This window comes from Scyliorhinus canicula, chromosome 1 (genome assembly GCF_902713615.1).
Source record: "Scyliorhinus canicula chromosome 1, sScyCan1.1, whole genome shotgun sequence".
NCBI classification, from domain to species: domain Eukaryota; kingdom Metazoa; phylum Chordata; class Chondrichthyes; order Carcharhiniformes; family Scyliorhinidae; genus Scyliorhinus; species Scyliorhinus canicula.
The window spans coordinates 237,645,857-237,670,184 of NC_052146.1; the positions used below are offsets into that span (position 1 = coordinate 237,645,857).

The window sequence follows — 24,328 nt, forward strand, 5'->3', positions numbered from 1 at the left end:
CAGCACGGTAGCATTGTGGATAGCGCAATTGCTTCACAGCTCCAGGGTTCCAGGTTCAATTCCGGCTTGGGTCACTGTGTGCGTGGGTTTCCTCTGGGTGCTCCGGTTTCCTCCCACAGTCCAAAGATGTGCAGGTTAGGTGGATTGGCCATGGTAAATTGCCCTTAGTGTCCAAAATTGCCCTTAGTGTTGGGTGGGGTTACTGGGTTATGGGGATAGGGTGGAGGTGTTGACCTTGAGTAGGGTGCTCTTTCAAAGAGCCGGTGCAGACTTGATGGGCCGAATAGCCTCCTTCTGCACTGTAAATTCTATGAACTGCCTGTACCTGACCCGCCAGTGACAGAAGGAGACAATCCCACCTTGCCAGATCATTTTCACTCTCCCCTATCGACACACTCGGTTCCGACACATACAGCAGCAAGTCGGCGGCATATAAGGACACCCTATGCTCTATCCCCCCCGCACTATTCCTTTCCATGCTCCCAAACTTCTTAATGCGATGGCCAACGGTTCAATCGCAAGTGCAAACAGCAGGGGGGACATAGGACATCCCTGCCGAGTCCTACGGTGGAGAGAAAAGTATCTCGAGCTGATGTTGTTTGTGTGGACACTCGCTCTCGGCTCCTTATATAGTAGCTTTACCCAGTTCACAAATATTGGTCCAATCCCAAACCGCTCCAGAACTGCCATCAAGTACCCCCATTCTACCCGGTCAAACGCCTTCTCGGCGTCCAATGCCAAACCACCTGTTTCTTTCACCTCCGCCGGTGTAATAATGTGCTTTTAAGTTACTGACGATATCTAACTAAACTAAGTAGTTCATAGTTTTATTCTGAAGTTATTTTGCCACATGGACAAACTTGAATTTTAATTTGTGCACCTCTAGGATTCCCTTTTTTACCAGAACTATGAATTGAACATGAAAGAGAAACCACTTGGTGAAGGAAGCTTTTCTGTTTGTAGGAAGTGTCGACATAAAAGGACTGGGCAGGAATTCTGTGTCAAAATCGTCAGTAGACGGTAATAACTGATAGGTTCTTCAAACTGAAGAGATCACTTCGTTAGGCAATTAATTAGATTGATTTAAAATTGATGTTTTTCATTATTTTATCACTTTGGTTTTACATTATTTTAATTTTCAAAGCATGTAAATGAACAGATGAAACTCCTCTGATGATTCATTGTTTATATACACAGAGAATAGCTGAAGACAGTCCCAGATTTAACCTTTGTTGTTTACAGAATTACCCACTCTAATCAAGGGTAGCAATGAGGTTGCAAACTATCAAATGGCCTCAGAGAGCTTGGTTAGTGAGGACGAATCAGATAGGAATCTTGCTCTAATCCACTACCCAGTGACACGTCTGCGGAAAATATACACGTGTTGTGGATATCAAATAGGGACAGACTTGGGCTCCAGCTTGCATGTGATGCCCCTAATGGGAAATTCAATGTTGAGGGTTATAAATAATTAATCTTAATTTAAACAAGGTCATAGAGAATGCTTGGAACTGTTTCTGAACAATAATTTCTCTTGCAATTGGAGAATATGAATTAAATATGAATCCCCCTAACATTTCATGTTTCTTTTTAGAATGGAAGCTTGTACACAAAGGGAGATTGCAGCACTAAAACTCTTGGGGACCCATCCTAACATTGTGAAACTATATGAAGTTTATCACGATCAGGTACATTAAAAATATGACATTCAAATAAATCTAACCTCAACGGTGTGAAGAATAACAATTTATGAACTTGTTAACTACGACAAGCCTCATCTGATATGAATATTTTTTAATGCATGTCTTTTTGGGTTTGGTATCTGACTCAAAACAGTATTCTCTTTCAAATCCCTAGAAATTGTTGGCTTTGATATCAACAAGGCTCTGTTTATAAATAAGAATGTTTTGATCTGTTTTAAAAATGCAGTTGTCATTTCTTTTTAAAGTCCTTAAATTGCCTTATTTGAGGTTTGGAATTTGAAACCATTTTTGTGGGAAGTGTTTACTTTACAAGCCTCAAATTCCTAAAGCTGTGCCGTTTAAAATTAGGTAAAGGGTCACAGAATTGTTGCCAAGTATAGTGGGTTTTTTTTTAGAAAATATTTTATTGAAGCATTTGTAATTTTCACAGTTTAACACATTAACATTTCTTAAACAATCACGTGGGCTGACACACGCAAAACACCTAAAAGAACAAAAAACAGAAAACAATGTCCCCTACTATCCCCCGCTCTATTCCTTAATTACCCGTATACTAATTCCCTGTCCTTATCTAACATTGCTCCAAGTATATTGCTAACATGCATAGCAGGTGTCTTGTGAATCTGGCCAACTTACATCACTTGTTTGTGATTATTACCTATTTCACTGTACAATCGATCACATTTATTTCAATATTTAAAATGACCCTGTATGAAATGGTTCAGATTCTTATTAACTTTAAGCATTTGTAAATTCTATGTTTAAAACCAGTTTTTAAAAATTAATAAGCAAAATTTTAGGCAAGATTATCTCTGTGGGCTTCAGGACTCTGCCATCGGGACCAAATAACCGACAGAAGCCCACACTGTGTGGGGAACAGTCAATGGGCAGTAACATTCCCTGAATTGAGCAATTGATGGCCAGAGGTTGAGCTCTCCACCTAATTAAGAACAACGAGTGGGCTCCAAAAGCTGGAGGGCCAATAGAACGCGTTCAAGCATTGAAGAAGCAGAAGCTTGCCTTTTGCAGGTTAATAGGAGAGAGAGCATCCCAAGATGCAAAAGGAGAGCATTTGGCACATTTAGTCTTCACCGGTTCTTGCAAAAAGCATCCTACAGCCTATGCCTCCACCCTATCCCTGTAACCCTACCTAACCTTTCTGGAAAATTTAAGGGGCAATTTAGCATGGCCAATCCACCTAAGCTGCACATCTTTGGACTGCGGGAGGAAGCCAGAGCACCCGGAGGAAATCCACACAGACACAGAGAGAAAGTGCAAATTCCACAGAGTCACCAGAGTCCGGAATTGAACCCGTGTCCCTGGAGTTGTGAGGCAGTAGCGCTAACCACTGTGCCACTATGCCGCCCATGAAGGTGTCATCTCTCCAACTTAGTTTTTATCTTAAAAAGTTAACAATCTTCAACAGTCAGGCCTGCATGGCTGGCCCTTGGCTGAAGCTTGACAGGCAGAGAGAGTATCTAAGCCTGCCTGGAATGCCTCCCAATCTGCTACCATGAGATTGTCTTCAGGCAGTTATACTGTTCCCCCAACACCTCTGATGACCTGAAGTCTGATTGTAAGAAGGGCTCAACAAGCTGGATTGGTTATCTAGTACTTGAAGGCAAGTGACCCTGCTGCACTGCTTCTCACCTCAGAAAATGGCCCGAGAGTAGGATGTATTGGGACTGGGAAACTGGCATGCTGGCCACGAGTGTGAAATTTCACGACGGATGCCGCTGTGCTTGCCCCAGTCAGGGCCTAATAATTCAGCCCCTTATTTCTGATATGTGTGATGTTATTATTGACTTCTGTTTCTACAATGATTCAGTTTTGTTCTTTCCCCAGTTGCATACGTACATGGTTATGGAGTTGTTAAAAGGAGGTGAACTGCTCGAACGCATTAAAAAAAGGAAGCACTTTAGTGAATCTGAAACCAGCAGAATTATGGGGATGCTTGTGTCTGCAGTTCGCTATATGCATGATTGTGGAATTGTGCACAGAGACTTAAAACCAGAGGTATATTTACGAACACAATGTTTCAAATAGTCATATTAACAAGCTGTAATTTTGGAAACCAGTACCAACACAATGGAGAATTTTGATTTACTCATGACTAAGGTAAAAGGTAAGATATAGCAAAACATTCAGTGCAAGTTTATTTTTCACAGTATGAGCAGTCTCTGGAACACCCCAAATAGCAATCCCTTTTTAGGTGAGCACAGATCACAGAATCTTGCAGGTCAGAAGATAGGAGAACTAAGAAGGCCACATGTTCTTTTGGAAATTAGAGCCTAAACAGGAACAAAGAGATTGATGGATACAACTTTAGAAAACATTAAAAGTAGCAAAACAGGTCAGCAAGCCCATTAAAATGTAAACAAAGCATTAAGGTTTATTTCTGGATTGATGGAACACAAAGCGGAAAAGTTATGTTGAACATTGTTTAGACCATACTTGGAGTACTGTGAGAAGTTCTAGTCTTGACTTAACAAAAAAGATATTGAGGTACTGGAGAAGGTGCAGCAAAATATTTGCAATGGTGATACCAGAACTGAGAGGTTGTACCTATTGTGAAAGACTAAACTGGCTGCAACACTTTCCCTCAAAGAAAGATTATAGAGGCCTTTAAAATTATGAAAGGGTTTCATAAGATACATGTAGAAAACGTGCATTTGCTTGTAGAGGAATTCAAAACTCAGGGTCATAAAGATAATCACTGACTTCCGGTGACGGTGGGCAGGAGGGCACACTGGGGGGCTTCCGCTCAGGAATAGAAATTTCTGGGTTTTAACGCCCGGTCCCGGGGGCAACGGAGGCTGAAAAAGCTGTAAGAAGGCACAGGGAGAAGAAATGTCCAAGTTTGGGAAAAAAACGGCCGTGAAAAAGGGGGTTCATGAAAGTCCACCGGTGAGTGGAAAGGTCAGCGCAGGAACTGTAAGGAAAGCGGAGGCTGCGGCACCAGGGGAGGCGGCATTGCTCACAGCAGAAGAAATGACCAAGATGATGGCTGTGAAACTTGAAAAACAGTTCACAAAGCACATGGAAGCAATGCAGAAGGAGATGGGGGCGGTGCTGAATGATGCGACCATCAATTCACTCAAGACACAAGACGAAGTAAACTGTGGCTTTAATCGACTTACAACTGAGCCTGCCTGCGACCAGAAGAACTGAGGGCAGACTCACAAGACCGCAGCACTTTATACTTCCGGTAGTGGGAGAGGCCATGGGCAGAGCCACGGGTGGAGCCCTGTACAAGCTCCTCATCTCCCCCTGTGGGCAGAGCCGCGCAACGGCTCACAGATGGAGCCCACAGGGACACAGTGATACACAGTGTGAATTATGCATTATACATTCACCCCCTGTAAAAAAAAAAAACAAGTCCGGCGGGGGTGACGGGTCGACAGATCGAGTCGGTCCGGTGGCCGAGTCGTCCGCTGGGATCAGCAGAGCACCGGGGTTGCAGCCGCTTCGGATGGCTGTGTGCTGATGGGCGGTGTGGATCTGAGGGTGGACTCCGGGGGTGGTTCGTTCAGAGCTTCATTCCTGACCGGTACGACGGGCGAAAGGGGGCGCAGGAAAACTGTCGGCGTGGGGGCGCAGGGCGTGGGGGGTCGGGTGGGGTGTAGTGTGAGGGGTACCTCGGCGGTGGTGGTGGTGGTGGATCCTGCAGGCACCAGGTCCCGGAGGGAAACGGTGTGCTGACGGCCGTCGGGGTGTTCTATAAAGGCGTAGTGTGGGTTTGAGTGTAGCAGTAGTACCCTCTCTACCAGTGGGTCCGTTTTATGTGTCCGGACGTGCTTCAGGAGGAGAACCGGGCCCGGTGTCCTCAACCAAGATGGAAGCGAGGCAGATTGTGGGCTTTGATGTAGTGGGCGAGCCTGGAACAGTGAGGGTCAGGCCCCAGAACCCCGTTTTCCACGACATAGCCGAGGATGGCTAGCCTGGTTGTGTGGAAAACGCATTTCTCCTTGTTGTATGTGAGTTGAGTTTCTGGGTGGTTTGGAGAAATCGGTGGAGGTTGGCGTTGTGGTCCTGCTGGTCATGGCCGCAGGACTTGATTTTTTTTACAGGGGGTAAATGTGGTGAATGTATAATGCAGAATGGAAGCGTGGTAGTGCCCCATCGGGAAAACAAATAATCGCTCGTGATTAGTCTGATTAGTGGCCGAACACAGGAGTGACCTAATTGCATCGGGGAGGACCTCCTGCCAGTGGGAGGTCGGGAGATTTCTGGACCGTAGAGTCAGTAGGACGGTCTTCCAGACCGTCGCGTTCTCCCTCTCCACCTGCCCGGTCCCCCTGGGGTTATAGCTGGTAGTCCTGCTCGAGGCGATGCCCTTGTTGAGCAGGTACTGACGCAGCTCGTCGCTCATGAAGGACGAACCCCTGTCGCTGTGGACGTAGCTGGGGAAACCGAACAGGGTGAAGACACTGTGCAGGGTTCTGATGACTGTGTGGGAGGTCATATCGGGGCACGGGATAGCAAACAGAAAACGGGAGAATTTGTCTATGACGTTGAGGAAGTACACATTACGATAGGTCGAGGGGAGGGGCCCTTTGAAATCAGTGCTCAGTCGTTTAAAGGGCCGGGAAACCTTTACCAGGTGGGCCTTGTCTGGTCTATAGAAGTGCAGTTTACACTCGCGCAGATCGGGCAATTCCTGGTGATAGCTTTTACCTCCTCGGTGGAGAAAGGCAGATTGTGGGCTTTGATGTAGTGGGCGAGCCGGGTGACCCCCGGGTGGCAGAGGTTATTGTGGATAGCCTGTAATCGGTCTTCTTGCACGCTGGCGCATGTGCCGCGGGACAGGGCATCTGGGGGCTCGTTGAGCTTCCCCGGCCAATATATATCATAATTATAGGTGGAGAGTTCGATCCTCCACCTCAAGATTTTATTGTTTTTTATTTTGCCCCGTTGCGAGTTGTCGAACATGAAGGCAACCGATCTCTGGTCGGTGATGAGAGTAAACCTCCTACCTGCGAGGGAGTGCCTCGTGCCGTACAGCTTCCACAATGGCTTGAGCTTCTTTTTCGACTGACGAGTGTCGAAGTTCTGAAGCAGAGAGGGTTTGGGAGAAGAAAGCCACTGGCCTCCCTGCCTGGTTCAGAGTGGCGGCGAGAGCGACCTCTGAGGCGTCGCTCTCCACCTGAAAGGGGACGGATTCATCCACTGCCCGCATGCCGGCTTTGGCGATGTCCTCCTTAATGCAGTTGAAGGCCTGGCGGGCCTCGGCTGACAGTGGGAAGAGTGTGGTCTTAAATAGTGGGCAGGCTTTTTCCGCATACTGGGGGACCCACTGGGCATAATAAGAGAAGAATCCAAGGCACCTCTTGAGGGCCCTGGAACAGTGAGGGAGAGGGAGTTGTAAGAGGGGGCGCATACGTCCGGGTCAGGCCCCAGAACCCCGTTTTCCATGACATAGCCGAGGATGGCTAGCCTGGTTGTGCGGAAAACGCATTTCTCCTTGTTGTATGTGAGGTTGAGTTTCTGGGCGGTTTGGAGAAATCGGTGGAGGTTGGCGTCGTGGTCCTGCTGGTCATGGCCGCAGATGGTGATGTTATCCAAGTACGGAAACGTGGCCCGCAGCCCGTACTGGTCCACCATTCGGTCCATTGCTCGTTGGAACACCGAGACCCCATTCGTGATGCCAAAGGGGACCCGGAGGAAATGGAAGAGGCGGCTCTGCCTGGAACGCCGTGTAGTGGCGGTCCTCCGGGCGGATTGGGAGCTGGTGGTATGCAGACTTCAGATCCACCGTGGAGAAGATGCTTTACTGGGCGATCTGGTTGACCATGTCTGCAATCCGGGGGAGGGGGTACGCATCGAGATGCGTGAACTGGTTAATGGTCTGGCTGTAATCAACCACCATCGGAACTTTCCCCCGGTCTTGACGACCACCATCTGAGCTCTCCAAGGGCTATTACTGGCCTCTATGATTCCCTCAAGTAGGAGCGGCTGGACATCGGCTCTAATAAATACCCTGTCCTGCAGGCTATACCGCCTGCTGCGAGTGGCTACGGGTTTGCAGTTAGCGGTGAGATTAGTGAAGAATGGAGGGGGGTTGATTTTTAGAGTCGCTAAGCTGCATATAGTGAGAGGAGGTAGGGGTCCACCGAAGCTGAGTGTGAGGCTTCTAAGATTGCATTGAAAATCGAGCCCGAGTAGGAAAGGGGCGCAGAGGTCTGGGAGTACATACAACTGGAAGTTGGAGTAGTTGGCGCCCTGTATTTTTAATGTCGCAACGGTGCGCCCTTGTATCTGGACCGAGAGCGATCCTGAGGTGAGGGAGATAGTTTGCCGTGCTGGAAAGATAGGGAGCGAACAGCGTCTTACCAGATCTGGATGAACGAAGCTCTCGGTGCTCCCGGAGTCGAAGAGGCACAGTGTCTTATATCCGTTGACCTGAACGGACATCATGGAGCTTCTGTGGTGCTTTGGTCGCGACTGGTCCAAAGTGACTGCGTTGAGTTGCGGATAGTCGGTGGCTTGATCAGCGGTGCTGGAGCAGCCCCGTGATGACTGTCCGTGGAGGTCACTTGATATGAGCATCGGGTGATGGCCAAGATGGTGGCCCCCGTTGATGGCACGTGGCGGGCGACGAGGAAGATGGCGCTCAAGATGGCGGCCCCCATGACTCGCACATGGCCGGCCGCGTGGGGGAGGATTGCCAAGATGGCAGCCCCCATGAGTCGCACATGTCATGCGGAGGCGGAGTCGGCAGACACGCTGCAACATTGCGGGGCCTGCGCGTTGGAGGAGCTATTGCTCTGGATAGCGGGAGAGTTAGAGGGTTTAGATTTAGACAGGCATACCTTAGCAAAATGTCCTTTTCGACTGCAGCTGCTGCAGGTTGCGTTGCGGGCCGGACAGTGCTGCCGTGGGTGTTGGGGCTGACCACAGAAATGGCACGATGGTGCTCCATGGTGGGCGAGTGGCCGTGCGGCGCAGGCCTGGGGCAGTCTCTGGTCGGGGGTCCACGATGGGGTTGCATGGTTGGCGGGGAACGAGTTCAAACTTTGAAACGCGACATCCAGCGAGGTTGCTAACGTTACAGTGTCCTCCAGGTTCTGGGCCCCTTTTTCGAGGAGACGCTGGCGCACATAATTGGACCGGACCCCTGCAACATACACATCACGGACAGCGAGTTCCATTTGCTGGGAGGCAGTTAAAGCCTGAAAGTTACATTCCCGTGCAAGAGCTTTTAGGTCGCGCAGGTAGTCCTCTAGCGACTCTGCGGGGCGCTGGCGGCGGGTAGTGAAAATATGCCATGCGTAAACTTCATTTACAGGCCGCACGTATAGGCGGTCGAGTATAGCAAGGGCTTCGGTGTATGAGTCGGCGCTATCGAGTTGCGTAGAAATGCGATGGTTTACCCGTGCATGTAGGAGACTGAGTTTCTGCTCTTCAGTAGTAGCGGAGGTAGTCGACGCAGCCAGGTAGGCCTTGAAGCACCAAAGCCAATGTAGAAAGATTTCCTTCGCTTCTGCGGCCTGCGGGTCGAGTTCCAGTCGATCAGGTTTGAGGGCTGATTTCATGGTGTTTTTTTTTATATGTACATCAGCAAGGTGCAGTGCGGCATAGTAAATCCAGCTAAGTTGAGGGTGACCTACAAATCCAAAACTTTTATTTTGGGACGGTGGAAGCGGCGGAGGAGTTTTCGAAGGCAGAAGGACTGTGGCAGAATTGAGAAATGGGACTGAGAGCGGGACGTGTACCGATGTAGCCTCATGTAACTTTATTTTTTCACTGCATGTGGGTGTATGTACTAAATGAGTCAACGCTGTATATTTGGACAAGGGAAGAGTTGAGACTTTCATTTGCAATGATGATTCTTTGGGGCTTGGGTGTGTATGCTAGGGTTCTGTGCTAAAGGAGATTTCTTGGTTTTCCTGGGACCGGGCAAGGGGGAAGGAGACCCGGGCGGGGGCCTCCACGCTGGCCGGTTTAAGCCAGCCAATGAACGGGAGTGAGGTGGGGGAGGGGCTGCGGCCATTGGAGCCTGGTAGAACAGGTTTTGGTGAGTCTAGCCGGGGTGAAAAGTTGGGGGAAGGAACCGAGGTTGGGGGGAGGAGTTTACAAGAGGAAGTGGAGGGGAGGAGTCAGAGAGGGGGGTGAGGGGATGTCTACAATTCATGGGTGTCATTCACGGTACTCTTTCGGGGATTGGATGGCGTTGAATATGGGGGGGTGGACTATATATGTCAATGGTGACCATATGCAATTGCTAATTCCTTTTTCTTTTTTCCTTTCTTTCCTCCTTGGGAGGGTTTGTTTTATTTGATGCTTATATTGTCAGGTGGGCCGTTGTTTGAGGGTGGTGGGAGGATGGGGTTGTTGTTGTTGATGAAGGGATTGACATTGTATTTGTTACCGTTTACTGTTTGTTGGTGAGTTGTAAATTCTGAGGAAAATGTGAAAATGGAGAATAAAAATATTTCAAAATAAATAAATAAATAAAGATAGTTACTCATAAATCCAGTGAGGAATTCAGGAGAAACTTCATTACCCAAAGAGTGGTTAGACTGTGGAATGCTACCACTTCGAGTAGTTGAGCCAAATAACAAAAATACATTTTAAAGGAAATCTAAAGTACACAAAGGATAAAGGTATGAAGAATGATGTTGGTACGGTTAGATGAAATAGAAAGGAGGTTCATGTGGAGCATTAACACCAGTTGGACCAAATGCTTTGTTTTGCCATAATTTTACAACAACTTATTTTGCAGCTATCATGTAATAAAATCTTCCAAAATGCTCACAAGAACATTATAAAATAAAACATTAAGAAGTCTTACAACACCAGGTTAAAGTCCAACATGTTTGTTTCAAACACTTGCTTTCGGAGACTGCTCTTTCGGAAGAAGCAGTACTCCGAAAGCTAGTGTTTGATACAAACCTGTTGGACTTTAACCTGGTGTTGTAAGACTTCTTACTATGCTCACCCCAGTCCAACGCCGGCATCTCCACATCAAAGTAAAACATGACACTGAGCCATATGTAATATAAGGGCAAGTAACGAAAAAGCTTGGTTAAATAGTTAGATTTTAAGGAGCATGTTGAAGGAGAGCAAGACGGAGAGGCAGGGAGGCAAAGGGAGGCAATTCCAGAACCCAAGGCCTAGGTTATAAAGATGTGGCTGCCAACGGTGGAGTGATTACAATCGTGGATGCTCAAGAGGCTAGAATTAGATGAGGGTTGCAGGCCTAGAAGAGAATAAAGAGATTAGTGGGAGGTGAGGCGATGAAGGGAGACTATGAAGAAGAGAATTTTAAAATTAAGATGTTGCTTAACTTTGTGCAAGTTAAGACAAGGGCAACAGAGTTTTGGATGACCTCAAGTTTACAGTTGGTAGAACATAGGAAGACAGCCAGGAGTGCACTGTAATAGTCAAGTCTAAAGGTAACAAAAGCAGGAATGAGGGTTTCAGCAGCAGATGAATTCGAGTGATGTTCCGGGGGTGAAAATAGGATCGAGCAAATATGTATTCTGAAGCTCACCCCAGGGTTAAATATGACACCTAGGTTGCCAACAGACTGGTTTAGTGTCAGGTTGTTGCCAGGGGGAGGAATGTTGTCTGTGGGGAGGAATGTTGTCTGTGGTAGGGAACGAAGTTGAATGGTCACTGAAAATAATGGCTTCAGTCTTCCCAATCCTTAATTGGAAGAAATTTACATAGAAACAGAGAAAATAGGAACAGGAGTTAGGCTATCCAGCCCATCGAGCCTGCTCCGCATTGTGTGATCACTGGTCCTCTATCTCAACACCATTCCCCCACTTTATCACCATATACATTAGTATCTAGAAATGTATTTCTTTCTGAAATACTTTCAGTGCCTTGGCCTTCACAGCCTTAAGTGGTAGAGAATTCCTCACGTTCACCATCCTCAGAATGAAGACATTTCTCCCCATCTCAGACCTAGGGCACGCTCCAATGGCCATGCTGCGCCAGAAAAGCAGCTTGCCGCGGTGCAGCGTGGCCGATGAAAGCCAGGAGACCCTGCTCCTGGCACCTACCCGGCTCGCCACTCCTCGCGAGATCCATCGCATTGGATCTCACTTTTTGGCAAATCTGCACATTAGAGCGAGACAGTTAGCCTCACTCTAATGTGCAGATTCCCAAATGCCTGAGGCTTTGGGATTCATCCCCTTCGCCTCGGAGACCTCGGGTGAGCGTCGTTCAGTACTGGTCCCCACAAAAAACTAGATGGAATGGCATTTGTGTAGGCCTCCCAGGGGATCAGAGGCAAGGTGGTGCCCTGGCACTGCTGGTGCCACCTGGGCATCCTGGTAGTGCCACCTGGGTGCCAACCTGCCACGACAGTGTGCCCAGGTGGCACTGCCAAGACGCCAAGCTGCCATTTTTTGCATGCGCCTGATCGGGCCAGGGGTTCCCGCCGTGCGTGTTGGGGAGGGTCCATGGGTCCGTGGCGGCGCCAGTGACCCTCCCATAGTGCTTTCTGGCTGGGGGGGGCTGGACGGGGATTGTTTCGGGGGCCTCGGAAATCGGGATGCCATTTAAAATTGGCGTCCTGCTCTCTCACTACACTAAACAAAACAGAGCTGTGTGCGGCCTTGGCCACGCAGTCCCCATTCAGACCCCTTATATAACGCAAGTCACATTGAATAGCCATGTGTTTCTCAGCACTGCAAGCGCCGAGAAACACGTGGCAAAAGCGCTCGCGAGGGGACTTTATTCCCTTTTGGGAGAATCGCGCCCCTAAATGGCCTACCCTGTATCCTGAGACCATGACCTCTTGTTCTAGACCTTCCAGCCTGGGGAAACATCATCCCTACATCAGGCTGTCCAACCCTGACAGAATTTGATGTTTCATGAGATCTCCTCTCATTTTTCTAAACTCCAGTGAATACAGGCCTCGTCAACCCAATCTCTACTCGTACAACAATCCTGTCATCCCACAAATCAGTCTGGTGAACCTTCGCTGTACCTCCTCTATGGCAGGAATATCTTTTCTTTGGTAAGGAGACCGAATCTGCACCCAATACTCCAGGAGTGGTCTCACCAAGAACCTGTACAACTGCAGTAAGACATCCTTGCTCCTGTACTCAAATCCTTTTGCAATGAAGGCCAACATACTATTTCCCTTCATAACTGCTTTCAGTAACAGATATACAAGGGCAGCCAGGTCCCTTTGTAAATCAACCTTTCCCAATCTATCACTATTTAAATAATAAAACTCAACCATTCTGTTTTTTCTTCCAGTTAATTACTTCACACTTATCCATGTTATCCTACATCTGCCCTGTATTTGCCCATTCAACTTGTCTAAATCTCTCTTTACTTCCTCCTCACCTCTCACAATTCCAGCTAGTTTTATACCATTAAAACTTGGAAATATTACATTTAATTCCCTCATCCTAATCGTTGATATATATTATGAAGAGCTGGGGCCCAACCACTGATCTCTTTGGTACCCCACTCTGGGGGGAAAAAAACATTTATTCCTATTCTGTTTCCTGTCTGCTCACCAAGTCTTAATCCACACCAGTATATCACTCCTAATCCTATCTGCTTTAATTTTGCACATTAACTTCTAATATGAGAAGTTTATCAAAAGCTTTCTGAAAATCCAAATACACCATATCCGCTGGTTCTCCCTTATCTATTCTACGAGTTACATCCTCAAAAAAACTCCAGTAGGTTTTTTAAACATTATTTCCCTTTGTCATGACAGGAGTCAATTTAAACTGCCCTGATCTCCTTGTTCTCTATCACATCATAAACAGAAAGATGTTTTTTTTTAATTCTGGTTACTTCCTTTATAAATGGTGACGTATTTTCCCCAATCCTTAAATTTGGAAAGTCACAATCCTCTACTAATAACTTGCACAGAAAACTCACGATAAAATGAAATAAAAGAGATGGTTTATTTTTACTCACAGACTGGGATGGGAGTCTCACAACAAGTGGGAGATAAGGAGAAAGGAAGCGGGTTCAGGGCTTGACCACAATAAAATACAAGTTGAGGTTTTACATGTGTCCACAGACCAGAATCAGAAGTCAACTGGGATGTTCCTTTAAGGGGAGGTTCACTGGTCACTAGTGAGCCATCTTCCCAGAGCAATAATTCCACGATGGGAGAAGGCACGTAGAATGAGTTAGCCTGGAGGCACGAATTCCAAGGTTCCCACAGTTGCCAGATTTGATGAGGGCCAGAGTTCTTTCTGTTTCCATTGGTTTGATGGTAGACAGCATAGGCTGATACCTGGAGTTCTGTTCACGTTGGAGGTCAAGCAGTAACTACCAGAGCTCAGTTCGACCGGACAATATTACAGTGTGGCTTGGGAGAGATTATGTGATATATCTCCTCGACATTGGACAAAGGATGACTGGAATCTTGAAGTGTTTAATTGGAGACATGATTCCTTTTGTTCTTGGCAACAGTGGTTTCAGGTTAACTAAATGAAGCCTTCTTGTCGAAACCAGTGTGTTAGAACAGTTGATGCTTAGGCCATGAGCGCCATATGAGAGATTAGGATCTGTGAAGGCTGTCTTTGTTACTTTGAAACTGCTGGACGCCAGCATGTGACCAGCTGGAGATATCTTATCAGCTCAGCAATTATTCATTTTGTAAAGTGCAAAAAAGTGACTTTATAAAGTAGTCCAGCTGACAAATATATATATATATTTATTTCCTTTCATGTCTCGAACGTGACCCCTTTCATAAATCCATGTTGACTTTGTCTAATCCCATTGATATTTTCTAAATGTCCTGTTACCACATCTTTAATCATTTTCTCTACTGCTGATGTTCAGCTAACTGGCCTGTAATTGCCTGTTTTCTCCCACCCTCCGTTTTTAAATAGTGGGGTTATATTTGCCACCCTCCAATCTGCTGGGACTGTTCCGGAATCTACAGAATTTTGGAATATAACAACGAACGTCCAACATTTCACTGGCCACATCCTTTAATACCTTGGGATGGCACAGTGGTTAGCACTGCCGCCTCACAATGCCAGCGACCTGCGTTCAATTCTGACCTTGCGTGACTATGTGGAGTTTGCATGTTCTCCCAGTGTTTGCGTGGGTTTACTCCGGGTGCTCCAGATTCCCCCCTCAGTACAAAGATGTGCAGATTAGGTGGATTGGGCATGCTGAATTGCCCCTTAGTGTCCAAAGGTTTGGTGGATTACAGGGATAGGTTGGGGGATTGGGTCCAGGAAGGGTGCTCTTTTGGAGGGTCTGTGCCGACTTGATGGGCTGAATGGCCTCCTTCTGCACTCTAGGGATTCTATTTAGATTATCAGGCCTTGGGGATTTATCAACTTTCAGTCTCATTAATTTCTCCAGCACTTACTTTTTACTAGTACTAATTTCCTTCAGTTCCTCCTTCTCACTTGGTCCTTAATTCTCCAGTATTTCTGGGAAGTTAATTGCGTCTTCTGGGAAGATGGAACTAAAGTAGTTGTTTAATTGTTCCGCCATTTGAGGGGGGCACGGTGGCGGCGTGGTTAGCACTGCTGCCTCATGGCGCCAAGGTCCCAGGTTCGATCCTGGCCCTGGGTCACTGTGTGGTGTTTGCACATTCTCCCCGTATCTGCATGGGTCTCACCTCCCCAAAACCAGAAGATGTGTAGGGTAGGTGGATTGGCCATGCTTAATTGCCCCTTTATTGGAAAAACAAAATAAAATAGTTCTGTCATTTCCTTGTTCCCCATTATCAATTTCCCTGTTTCGGAACCTATGTTTGTCTTCACATATTTTTTTCTCTTTTTACGTGCTTATACTCATCCAGTACTGAATGTTTTGGTAAGTCATTTGCTAATTTAGCAATAGTGAAGAAATTGAGAGGTGATAGTGAGGTAGAGCTGGGTGTCATTGCCGTATGTCTGAAAACTAACGCTGTACTTTCAGATAACGTGGTTTAGGGCAGCATGTAGATGTGCAATAGGTGAGGACTAAAGATAGATCCTTGGGGAACTCTATGGTAATGGTGTGGGGTCAGGAGCAGAAGTCATTGCAAGTGGTTTGGGGCAGCACAATGATGCAGTGGTTAGCACTGCTGCCTCTCCGCATCGAGAACCCATGTTCGATCCTGGCCCTGGGTCGCTGTCTGTGTGGAGTTTGCACATTATCCCCATGTCTGCGTGGGTCTCACCCCCACAGCCCAAAAACTTGTGCAGGATAGGTGGATTGATCGCGCTAAATTGCCCTGTAATTGGAAAAAAAAATAATTGGGTACTCATTTTTTTTTAAAAAGTCATTGCAAGGGGTTTGATGGATATGATTAGAGATAAGAATGGAACCAAATGCAGGCATCCCATCCAGCTGGATGACCGTGAAGAGCATTGGAGGAGGATGGTGTGGTCAAACATGTCAACAGCTGTAGACAGGTCAGCGGGGAATTTTTACCTTTGTCACAGTTGCAGAGGATGTCATTGTGATGTTGATAAGAGCTGTTTTAGTACTGCGGCAGGGGAGGAAACCTGATTGGAGTGATTCAAACATGGATTTTCAGAAAAATAGATGGACACTGATTGGAAGGCAACACCACATTCAAGGACTTTGGAGAGGAAAGGGACGTTGGAGATAGGACAGTAGTCTCGACGAGTGGTGTCTGGGGTTGATTTGTTTTTTCGGAGGTAGTGATGATGACAGATTTTATTTTTATTATTATAATCTTTATTGTCACAAGTTGGCTTACATTAACACTGCAATGAAATTACTGTGAAAATCCCCTAGTCACCACATTCTGGCGCCTGTTCGGGTACACAGAGAGAGAATTCAGAATGTCCAAATTACCTAACAGCAGATCTTTTGGGTCTTGTGGGAGGAAACCGGAGCACCGGGAGGAAACCCACGCAGACATAGGGAAAACGTGCAGACTCCACACGGACAGTGACCCAAGCCGGGAATCGAACTTGGGACCCTGGAGCTGTGAAGCAACAGTGTTAACCACTGTGCTACTGTGCTAGAGGAGAGAACCATTAACAATATAAGCTAATGGGGCAGCACAGTGGCGCAGTGGGTTAGCCCTACAGCCTCACGGCGCCGAGGTCCCAGATTCGATCCGGGCTCTGGGTCACTGTCCATGTGGAGTTTGCACATTCTCCCCATGTTTGCGTGGGTTTCACCCCCACAACCCAAAGATGTGCAGGCTAGGTGGATTGGCCATGCTAAATTGCCCCTTAATTGGAAAAAATGAATTGGGTACACTAAAATAAAATAAAAAATAGAAGCTAACATGGGGTCCTGGGAGGGAAATTGAGCCAACAGTTTAGTGGGAGTAGGGTTGATGGGAACAAGCAGTGGGTCTAATGGACATGATGAACTCTGAGAGTGCATGAGGGAAGATGGCAGAGAAATTAGAGAATGATGTGTGTTTAGGATTGAGGGAGCTGTAGAGGATATTCAGGGGGGATTTGGGGGGGGGGGGGGGCGGAGGTGAGAGGGCTGTCAGAGAAATTCTTTGCAAGGAGGAAGCTACTAGTTCCCACTTTTAAAAGAACTATCTAATTAGTCCCATTGCCTCTATTAAGACTCCGTTTTCAGCTCTGTTGCCAGAATATGAGTGGAGGCTAGGTGTCTTCCAGTAGGCAGAATATTACCAGGATGTTTCCATTTTTATGCAACCTTAAATGCACCTGTAGTGATGTGGCACTGGTTTACTCCATATCATCATATGCTGTTGGCGTGATGTACAATTCTGCTATTTAGTGCATCAACACTTAAAATTATATTAATGTATCAATTAATAACATTTTGTTTTTCAACTAATAAGTTACTAGATGAACATGTAACATTAATTAGTGTGTATTGTATTGGTGGAGAATAGTTCTGCCAGTTTGTGCACTTGCATAATATTTGACATGTGTAAGAGCAACTAAACACTGATGCAGATTGCCTACCTAGAGAATTCCAGTTGAACGCTTGTTGAGCCCGAGTTGAGCCAAAGTACCATCACTAGAATTAACCATTTCAGTTTTTTCAGTACAACCCAAGTATTTAAAAAAGAAAATGAGTAAACACTTTCAAAATGGAGCTTTGGTACACTGAAATGCATACTATGTATATAACATTTGACTATATTTAAATGTACTGTAAGGAAACTAAAACCCAAGACTGATGCTGCCAAACAAGTGTATATAAATCTATGCTGAAATGCTTCAGATTTTAGGTAATAAATCTTTGCACTTATATTTTCATAGTCTTTGGACAAATGTTTATAAGATTAATTGATGCAATAAAATACACTTTTTTGTTGACAGAATATTTTGTTTGCTGATCAAAATGATGGTGCGAGGATCAAAATAGTAGATTTTGGATTTGCAAGAGTTAAGCCTTCTGACAGCCAGCCATTGAAGACGCCGTGCTTCACTTTGCTATATGCAGCTCCTGAGATTTTCAAGCAAAATGGTTATGACGAGTCTTGTGACCTTTGGAGTCTTGGAGTAATATTAGTAAGTATATGGAATGCTTGTAAATTGTTGAATAAAATATTTTTGAAAGACAAAATGATATTGCAGTGATTGTCCTTCCAAGTGTGGAATTTGGATTTTATCCAACTGGGCAGAACTGAAATCCGAGTCTTGAAGTACTTGTGGGGATTCTATATCCGTCATCTTCAATACAATTTCACATCAGAAATTAATACTGAATTGTAGTTATGCCTGGAGAGACTGAGGAATAGCCAATTTACAAAATGTATTTATTACGAACCGACTGCTGCAGCCAGTGTGAGCATTGAAGTGAAAGTTTTGAAGTAGGCTGATCCAGGGAAGGATGTAGTTTACACCATCCTGACATACAACTATTGTCCTGATCCATTCCTTAGTTTTGAAGTAGGCTGATCCAGGGAAGGATGTAGTTTACACCATCCTGACATACAACTATTGTCCTGATCCATTCCTTTTTTATATAAATTTAGAATACCCAATTATTATTTTCCAATTAAGGGCCTAACCACCTATCCTGCACATCTTTGGGTTGTGTGTTGAGACGCATGCAGACACTGGGAGAATGTGCAAACTCCACACAGACAGTGACCCGGGTCCTTGGCACTGTGAGGCAGCAGTGCTAGACACCATGCTGCCCTGATTCATTCATTTTTATTTTCTTGCAGAGGTCATTGTTCATTAACCTACTGTTTTAGCCGTTTTAAAAATGTAATCCCTTGAATTGTGGGAATCAATGACAAAGTCAACACTTACTGCCCATCTCTCATTGTCCTGAGAAGGTCGTGGGTGTTTTTCTTGAACTGATGCAGTCAATAGTTTGTTGTGGGTTAACGCAATTGAGTGCTTGCCTGGCCATTACAGGATGCAGTTAAGAGTCACCCATGTTTTTGTGGAATGACCGTTACATACAGGCAGGAGTGGAAAAGCACAGGATATTTTCTTCCCCACAGAGCATTAGTGAACCAATGAATTTTTAGCACAATCCAACAGTTTCATGGTCACTTTTTGTGATGCTAGATTTTTTTGAACTGAATTAGAGTCATAAATGTTTACAGCATGGAAACAGGCCCTTTGGCCCAGCTGGTCCATGCCGCCCAGTTTCTATCACTGTGCAAGTCCCACTTGCCTGCATTTGGCCCATATCCCTCTATACCCACCCTGCCCAAGTAACTGTTTAACTGCTTTTTAAAGGACAAAGTTGTACCCGCCTCTACCACTGCCTGTGGCAGCCCGTTCCAGATGCTCATCACCCTCTGTGCGAAGAAATTTCCTCTCTGGTCTCTCTTGTATCTCCCTCCTCTCACCTTAAACCAATGCCCTCTAGTTCCAGACTCCTCTACCTAAGGTAGATGTTGACTATCTTCCTCATCAATGCTCCTCATTATTTTATAGACCTCAATAACATCACCCCTAAGCCTCCTACACTCCAGGGAAAAAAGTCCCAGCCTTTCCTTATAACTCAGACCATCAAGTCCTGGTAACATTCTCTTAAATCTCTTCTGCACTCTTTCTAGTTTAACAATATCCTTCCTGTAATAGGGTGACCAGAACTGAACACCGTATTCCATGTGTGGTCTTACCAAAGTCTTGTACAACTTCAACAAGACGTCCCAGCTCCTCTATTCAATATTCTGACCAATAAAATCTAGCATGCTGAATGCCTCCTTCACCACCCTGTCCACCTGCGACTCCACCTTCAAGGAGCTATGAACCTGTCTTCCTAGAATTAAAATTTTCAAATTGCCATGGAGGAAGTTGAAATCCTATTTTCCCTTGATTATTATTCCATGTCTCTAGATTCCAGTAACAGTACTAAATTTACCCAATGTTTAGACACGAGACCAAAATGGTCTGTTACAAGTTGCTCGAAAACCACTTTCAGTGTTCGTAATTGACTATTGATAAATTCATGTGGAAATGGAGGAAAAACTACCTTGGTTCTTTTCTTCCCCTGTCCTAATCATTTCCCATTTTCATCACTAGAAATGTATTCTCTTACAACAGGGAGTGCATCACTGTAAGAGATGATGAAACTTGAATGATTTACAATACTGGCTATATGTCGTCCCTTGGCCCTCGAGACTAATTGGTCACTGCAAGGTTTTCAAATAGAGAAAGAAAAAGAGGTAGATTTAATGTTCTGCTAAATTGTTACAAGATATGGTTGTCTCATCCAAGAATTGCCAAAACTTGTTTCTGATACTGGCTAGCAAATTTCAAAAAGCTTTGGGATATGAAACAACCATCTGATAAGAAATTATGGATATCTGTAAAATTGATTATTTCTACTCCTCACCCAAATGTTTTACTGCTTAAAAAGTAGCCTTTTATAATGCACTGTGTTTTGCTGTATTCTAGTATACAATGTTGTCAGGACTGATCCCTTTCCAAAGTATGCAGCAAACAGTAATATCAAGAACTGATGAAATAACAAAAACAATAAAGGAGGGGAACTTTATACTTGCCGGGGAAACGTGGAACAATGTTTCACAAGAAGCTAAGGAACTTGTGCAAGGTAATGTACCTTTCAATCTTTACCATTTGGATCAAATTGTTCTGAGTGCTGTAATAAAACGTATGTAAGCTAATAATTATATAATTAATTATTATTTATTGCACTTGCTCTCCAGGGCATTGAACTGGTTAGGGAACATAACAATAAAATTGTGACAACAACATCTGCTCCTAAAGCCATACAAAAAAAGATTATTTATCTATAAATCTATAATTTATCGAACAGTTCTTTTTTCAAATGTATTTATTAGCTTTGAAGTAATGACATTATATATAACTCTATAGGTTTACTTACTGTGGATCCAAACTCTCGTCTGAAGTTATCCAGCTTAAGTTTCAACAACTGGTTTCAAAAAAGCCACTGTTTGTCCTCTACTCCATTGATGTCTCCAAATATTCTTGAACCATCCGCCAATAGCTACTTCAAGTCTTCTTGTATGGTAAGATCTTAAGTCTTAAATCGGAAACTCTGGCCAATTTAAACTGGAGTGATCGGTAATGCATAGGCATTGGATTGTTAATTTACTTCAAAGCAAAGTTTTTAAAAGTTTAAAAACAATTTTGAATATTTTCAAGTAAACACAAATATTGCCGTAACAAAGCTACCACCAAGGGTTAACTTGAAACTTTATTTCCCCCTCCCTGCAAAATGGGTAGTTCTAGCTTTTCTATACTTTTCAAAATGTGACAAGGTTCCTTCCAGTTGCTCAGCCCATCCAATAACTGCTAACTAGGACAGCAGTAGGGATTCTACATATGGGGTTGTCACCCTGGGTTAGGGTCGGGAAGATAAACGTGCTAGAAATCTGTGTGCAAACATTTCTTAAGGAGTGCATTGGTTTTGACTGTTGAGTAATTCGATTTGTTCATGAATAATTGCCATTTGGATTAGGTACTTTAGTGTGCCCACCAGCTTTCAAACTGTACTCCAGCAGAAAGTTGAAGACCTTCAGGAGGGTAGAAAATTGGCAAGCAGAAATAGATACTCATGGCATTTTACATGTTTTCAGTGTTTGTCAGGCCACACCACATCCATTTTAAAAATGGGAGCAGCTTTAAAAAAATTGACAATTAGAAAAGAATCTGTGATGTGGCCTTGCCAGTCCTTGAAAATGTTATCAAAGTTAGACAAGATAATAGTTTCTGCATTGTGAACAGTTCGTACTATTAATGAAATAAGTTAACTTAATGCCATCATCCAACATTCGCAAATCCAGTTAGGAGATCTTTACAAAATTACTTTATACTATGTTGCACTTCTTGTATCGAGAGCATATTCTTTTTTTTTTAATATTGCTTTCTTATTTAGGCCTTTAATAAGTACAAGAGAGAAGGATTTTTCCTCCAAAGTGTTGAAAATGCTCCTTTGGCAAAGAGGCGAAAGATGAAGAAAAGTAGCACAAGTACAGAGACTCGGAGCAGTTCAAGTGAAAGCTCGATTTCTTCCTCATCCCAGTCTCATGGCAGAACATCCCCTGTATGCATCGTCCAAGTTCCTTTACCAGCAAAACAATCTGTTTGTGTCTTCCAGTTTTCTGAAACTTTAGATAGTAGCTTCAATGATACTTCTGTCTAGCTAGTGCAATAACAAACTTGAAGTATTTATTCCTTTTCACGATTGATTAGCAGCTGTGCCTTCAAACATCTATACCCCAAAATGTGGATTCCCTCCCTAAACCCCTCTGACCCCCACCATCTCTTTCTCTCGCTCTCTACTTGTATCTCTCAGTCCTCACTCCCTCTCCTATCCACTTAACTTATTTTTCCCTCCATTAAGGGCCTCCCTTAAAACCACATCTTTCTAGAAGCTCCCTTCCTTAGTCTTTCCTCCTTTGGCCTGTCCCTGTTTTCCTTAGCATCTCTTTGAAGCACTTGGGAGATTTTTCTCATCAAAAATACGATAAATGTAAGCTGTTAACTACATCTAGTTATTTTTAACAAGGCTTAAGAAGTAAATTTATTTTGAAAGCATGATTAATTCTTGTAAATTGCTCAAACAATAAAGCTTGTTTTTTGATACAAAAAGGAGCATCTTTAGTATGCAAATTTGAATAACTACAAGTGGCTTACAATTTAAAGAGGGCTGAATGGTGACGGTGTCTCTGATGTGTTTCTATTCTGAAGCTGAATTCTCTCATGCTTGCTTGAGCTGTGATTCTTGTTTTGCCTGGGTGCAACGACTATCTTGCTGTTCAACATTGGGAAGAAGTTTTGATGTCTGAAAGAGTTGACTAAAGACATAGAAGTGGAGTTTTTTTTCCTATAAGCAACTTTGTTGGCATAATCATATCCCAGCTTAAATATCTCCCATTGGGTGCCTTGTGGCAGAGAGAGAGAATAAACAATTAGTTAGAGAAAGATGGGGTGAGCAGGTGGACACCAAGTTGTTAAAATTGTGGAGGGATAGGGTAGGATACTTCTGAACTATGAGTGAGTGTGCCTGATATTTTTAGCATTTTAAAAAATTATCAAAAGTTATTTTAGAGTCTAGAATTGTTTAAAATATTACAGCCTAAACCACCTGATACCCACCAAATTATGACTTTGTAGGATCATGATGGTGCCATGGATGGGGTTTTCAGAATGGAACCATGAAAAAGGCAGCTTCTGAAGACACAGTGATGATGCATTTTGCAAACAGATTCCCAGGCAGTGAGGCATTTACCTAATGGCAGTTTAATTTCTGATGTTTTTGGTTTGTGTCATACTTCACTATGATGTTGCTGTAAAGCAGATGGGTCTTGTTGGGCAAGAAGCAGGTGAATTAAGCCAAACCCAGAAGCATTGAGAGCTGAGGAGCTAGTTGAGCCATATAAGAAAGCAGAGCACATGGACTGGGGCATGCAGTCAGGATTGAAAAAAATAGACTTCTGTGTGTTAAGCTTATTTTTGAATTGGAGAAAACGGGGCATGAACTGACATTGATAGACTGAGATGGAACAGTGCCTAAATTGTGTTGGATGAGAATAATATGGTTTCAGAATAGTCTTTGGGATGACATTTACACTCCTAATTGCATTAAAATGTCGCTTTCGTGGTGTCCTTTGCTAGGAATTTGGGAATCACAAAGGGCATAAACTTAACAAAAACACAAAGCCAAAGAAAGATAGGCAACCCACAGAAAATCAAGGGGGACCAAAACTGAAGGCAGCTGAAAATGGATAGACCTCTTGGAGCAAAACTTACTGAACAGGTTTTCAACAAGAGATGGTTTTATGAAGAAGGTGAAAGATAATTTTTTGTATGTTTTAGTTTTTAAGTTTCCAGACATAAATTATATTTTTTAGGGTTATTCAATTAGTGGCTCAGGCAATCGTGTGGCTGTTCAAGGAATTCACAAAGAATTATCTCTGTAATTATATTAGTCTATTTTTTGTGTGTTTATGAATGGTAGTTCAGTAAAAATTTGAAGGATCTAATTGCTCAGTTTTTTCCTGTTAACTTAATGTTACTGTGTACTACTTTCAATTCAATCATATTTACTTATAATTCAAAATAGATAAGTTGTTATTTCAGCCTATTACAAAATTAACAGATGGATGATACTTTGAGGTCTAACACTTCTGAAAACATGGCCAGGATTCTCCCCTACCCGGCGGGGCGGGGGGTCCCGGCGTGTCAGAGAGCGTGAACCACTCCGGCGTCAGGCCGCCCCAAAGGTGCGGAGGTCTCCGCACCTTTAGGGGCCAAGCCCTC

General features: G+C 44.4%; 1 protein-coding gene across 2 annotated transcripts in view; it reads left to right on the plus strand.

Moving 5' to 3' along the window:
• LOC119972662 (ribosomal protein S6 kinase alpha-5-like) overlaps positions 1 to 22,658 on the plus strand; it is a 163,350-nt gene extending 140,692 nt beyond the window's left edge. For both annotated transcript variants that reach the window (XM_038809746.1, XM_038809736.1), the window contains exons 11-17: positions 887 to 1,020; positions 1,595 to 1,688; positions 3,549 to 3,719; positions 17,930 to 18,121; positions 20,477 to 20,633; positions 20,918 to 21,072; positions 21,942 to 22,658. In XM_038809746.1, the coding sequence (XP_038665674.1) occupies positions 887 to 1,020; positions 1,595 to 1,688; positions 3,549 to 3,719; positions 17,930 to 18,121; positions 20,477 to 20,633; positions 20,918 to 21,072; positions 21,942 to 22,208 (1,170 nt within the window). In that variant the 3' untranslated portion in view covers positions 22,209 to 22,658. The remainder of the gene's footprint in view (positions 1 to 886; positions 1,021 to 1,594; positions 1,689 to 3,548; positions 3,720 to 17,929; positions 18,122 to 20,476; positions 20,634 to 20,917; positions 21,073 to 21,941) is intronic.
• The last annotated feature ends 1,670 nt before the right edge of the window (positions 22,659 to 24,328 follow it).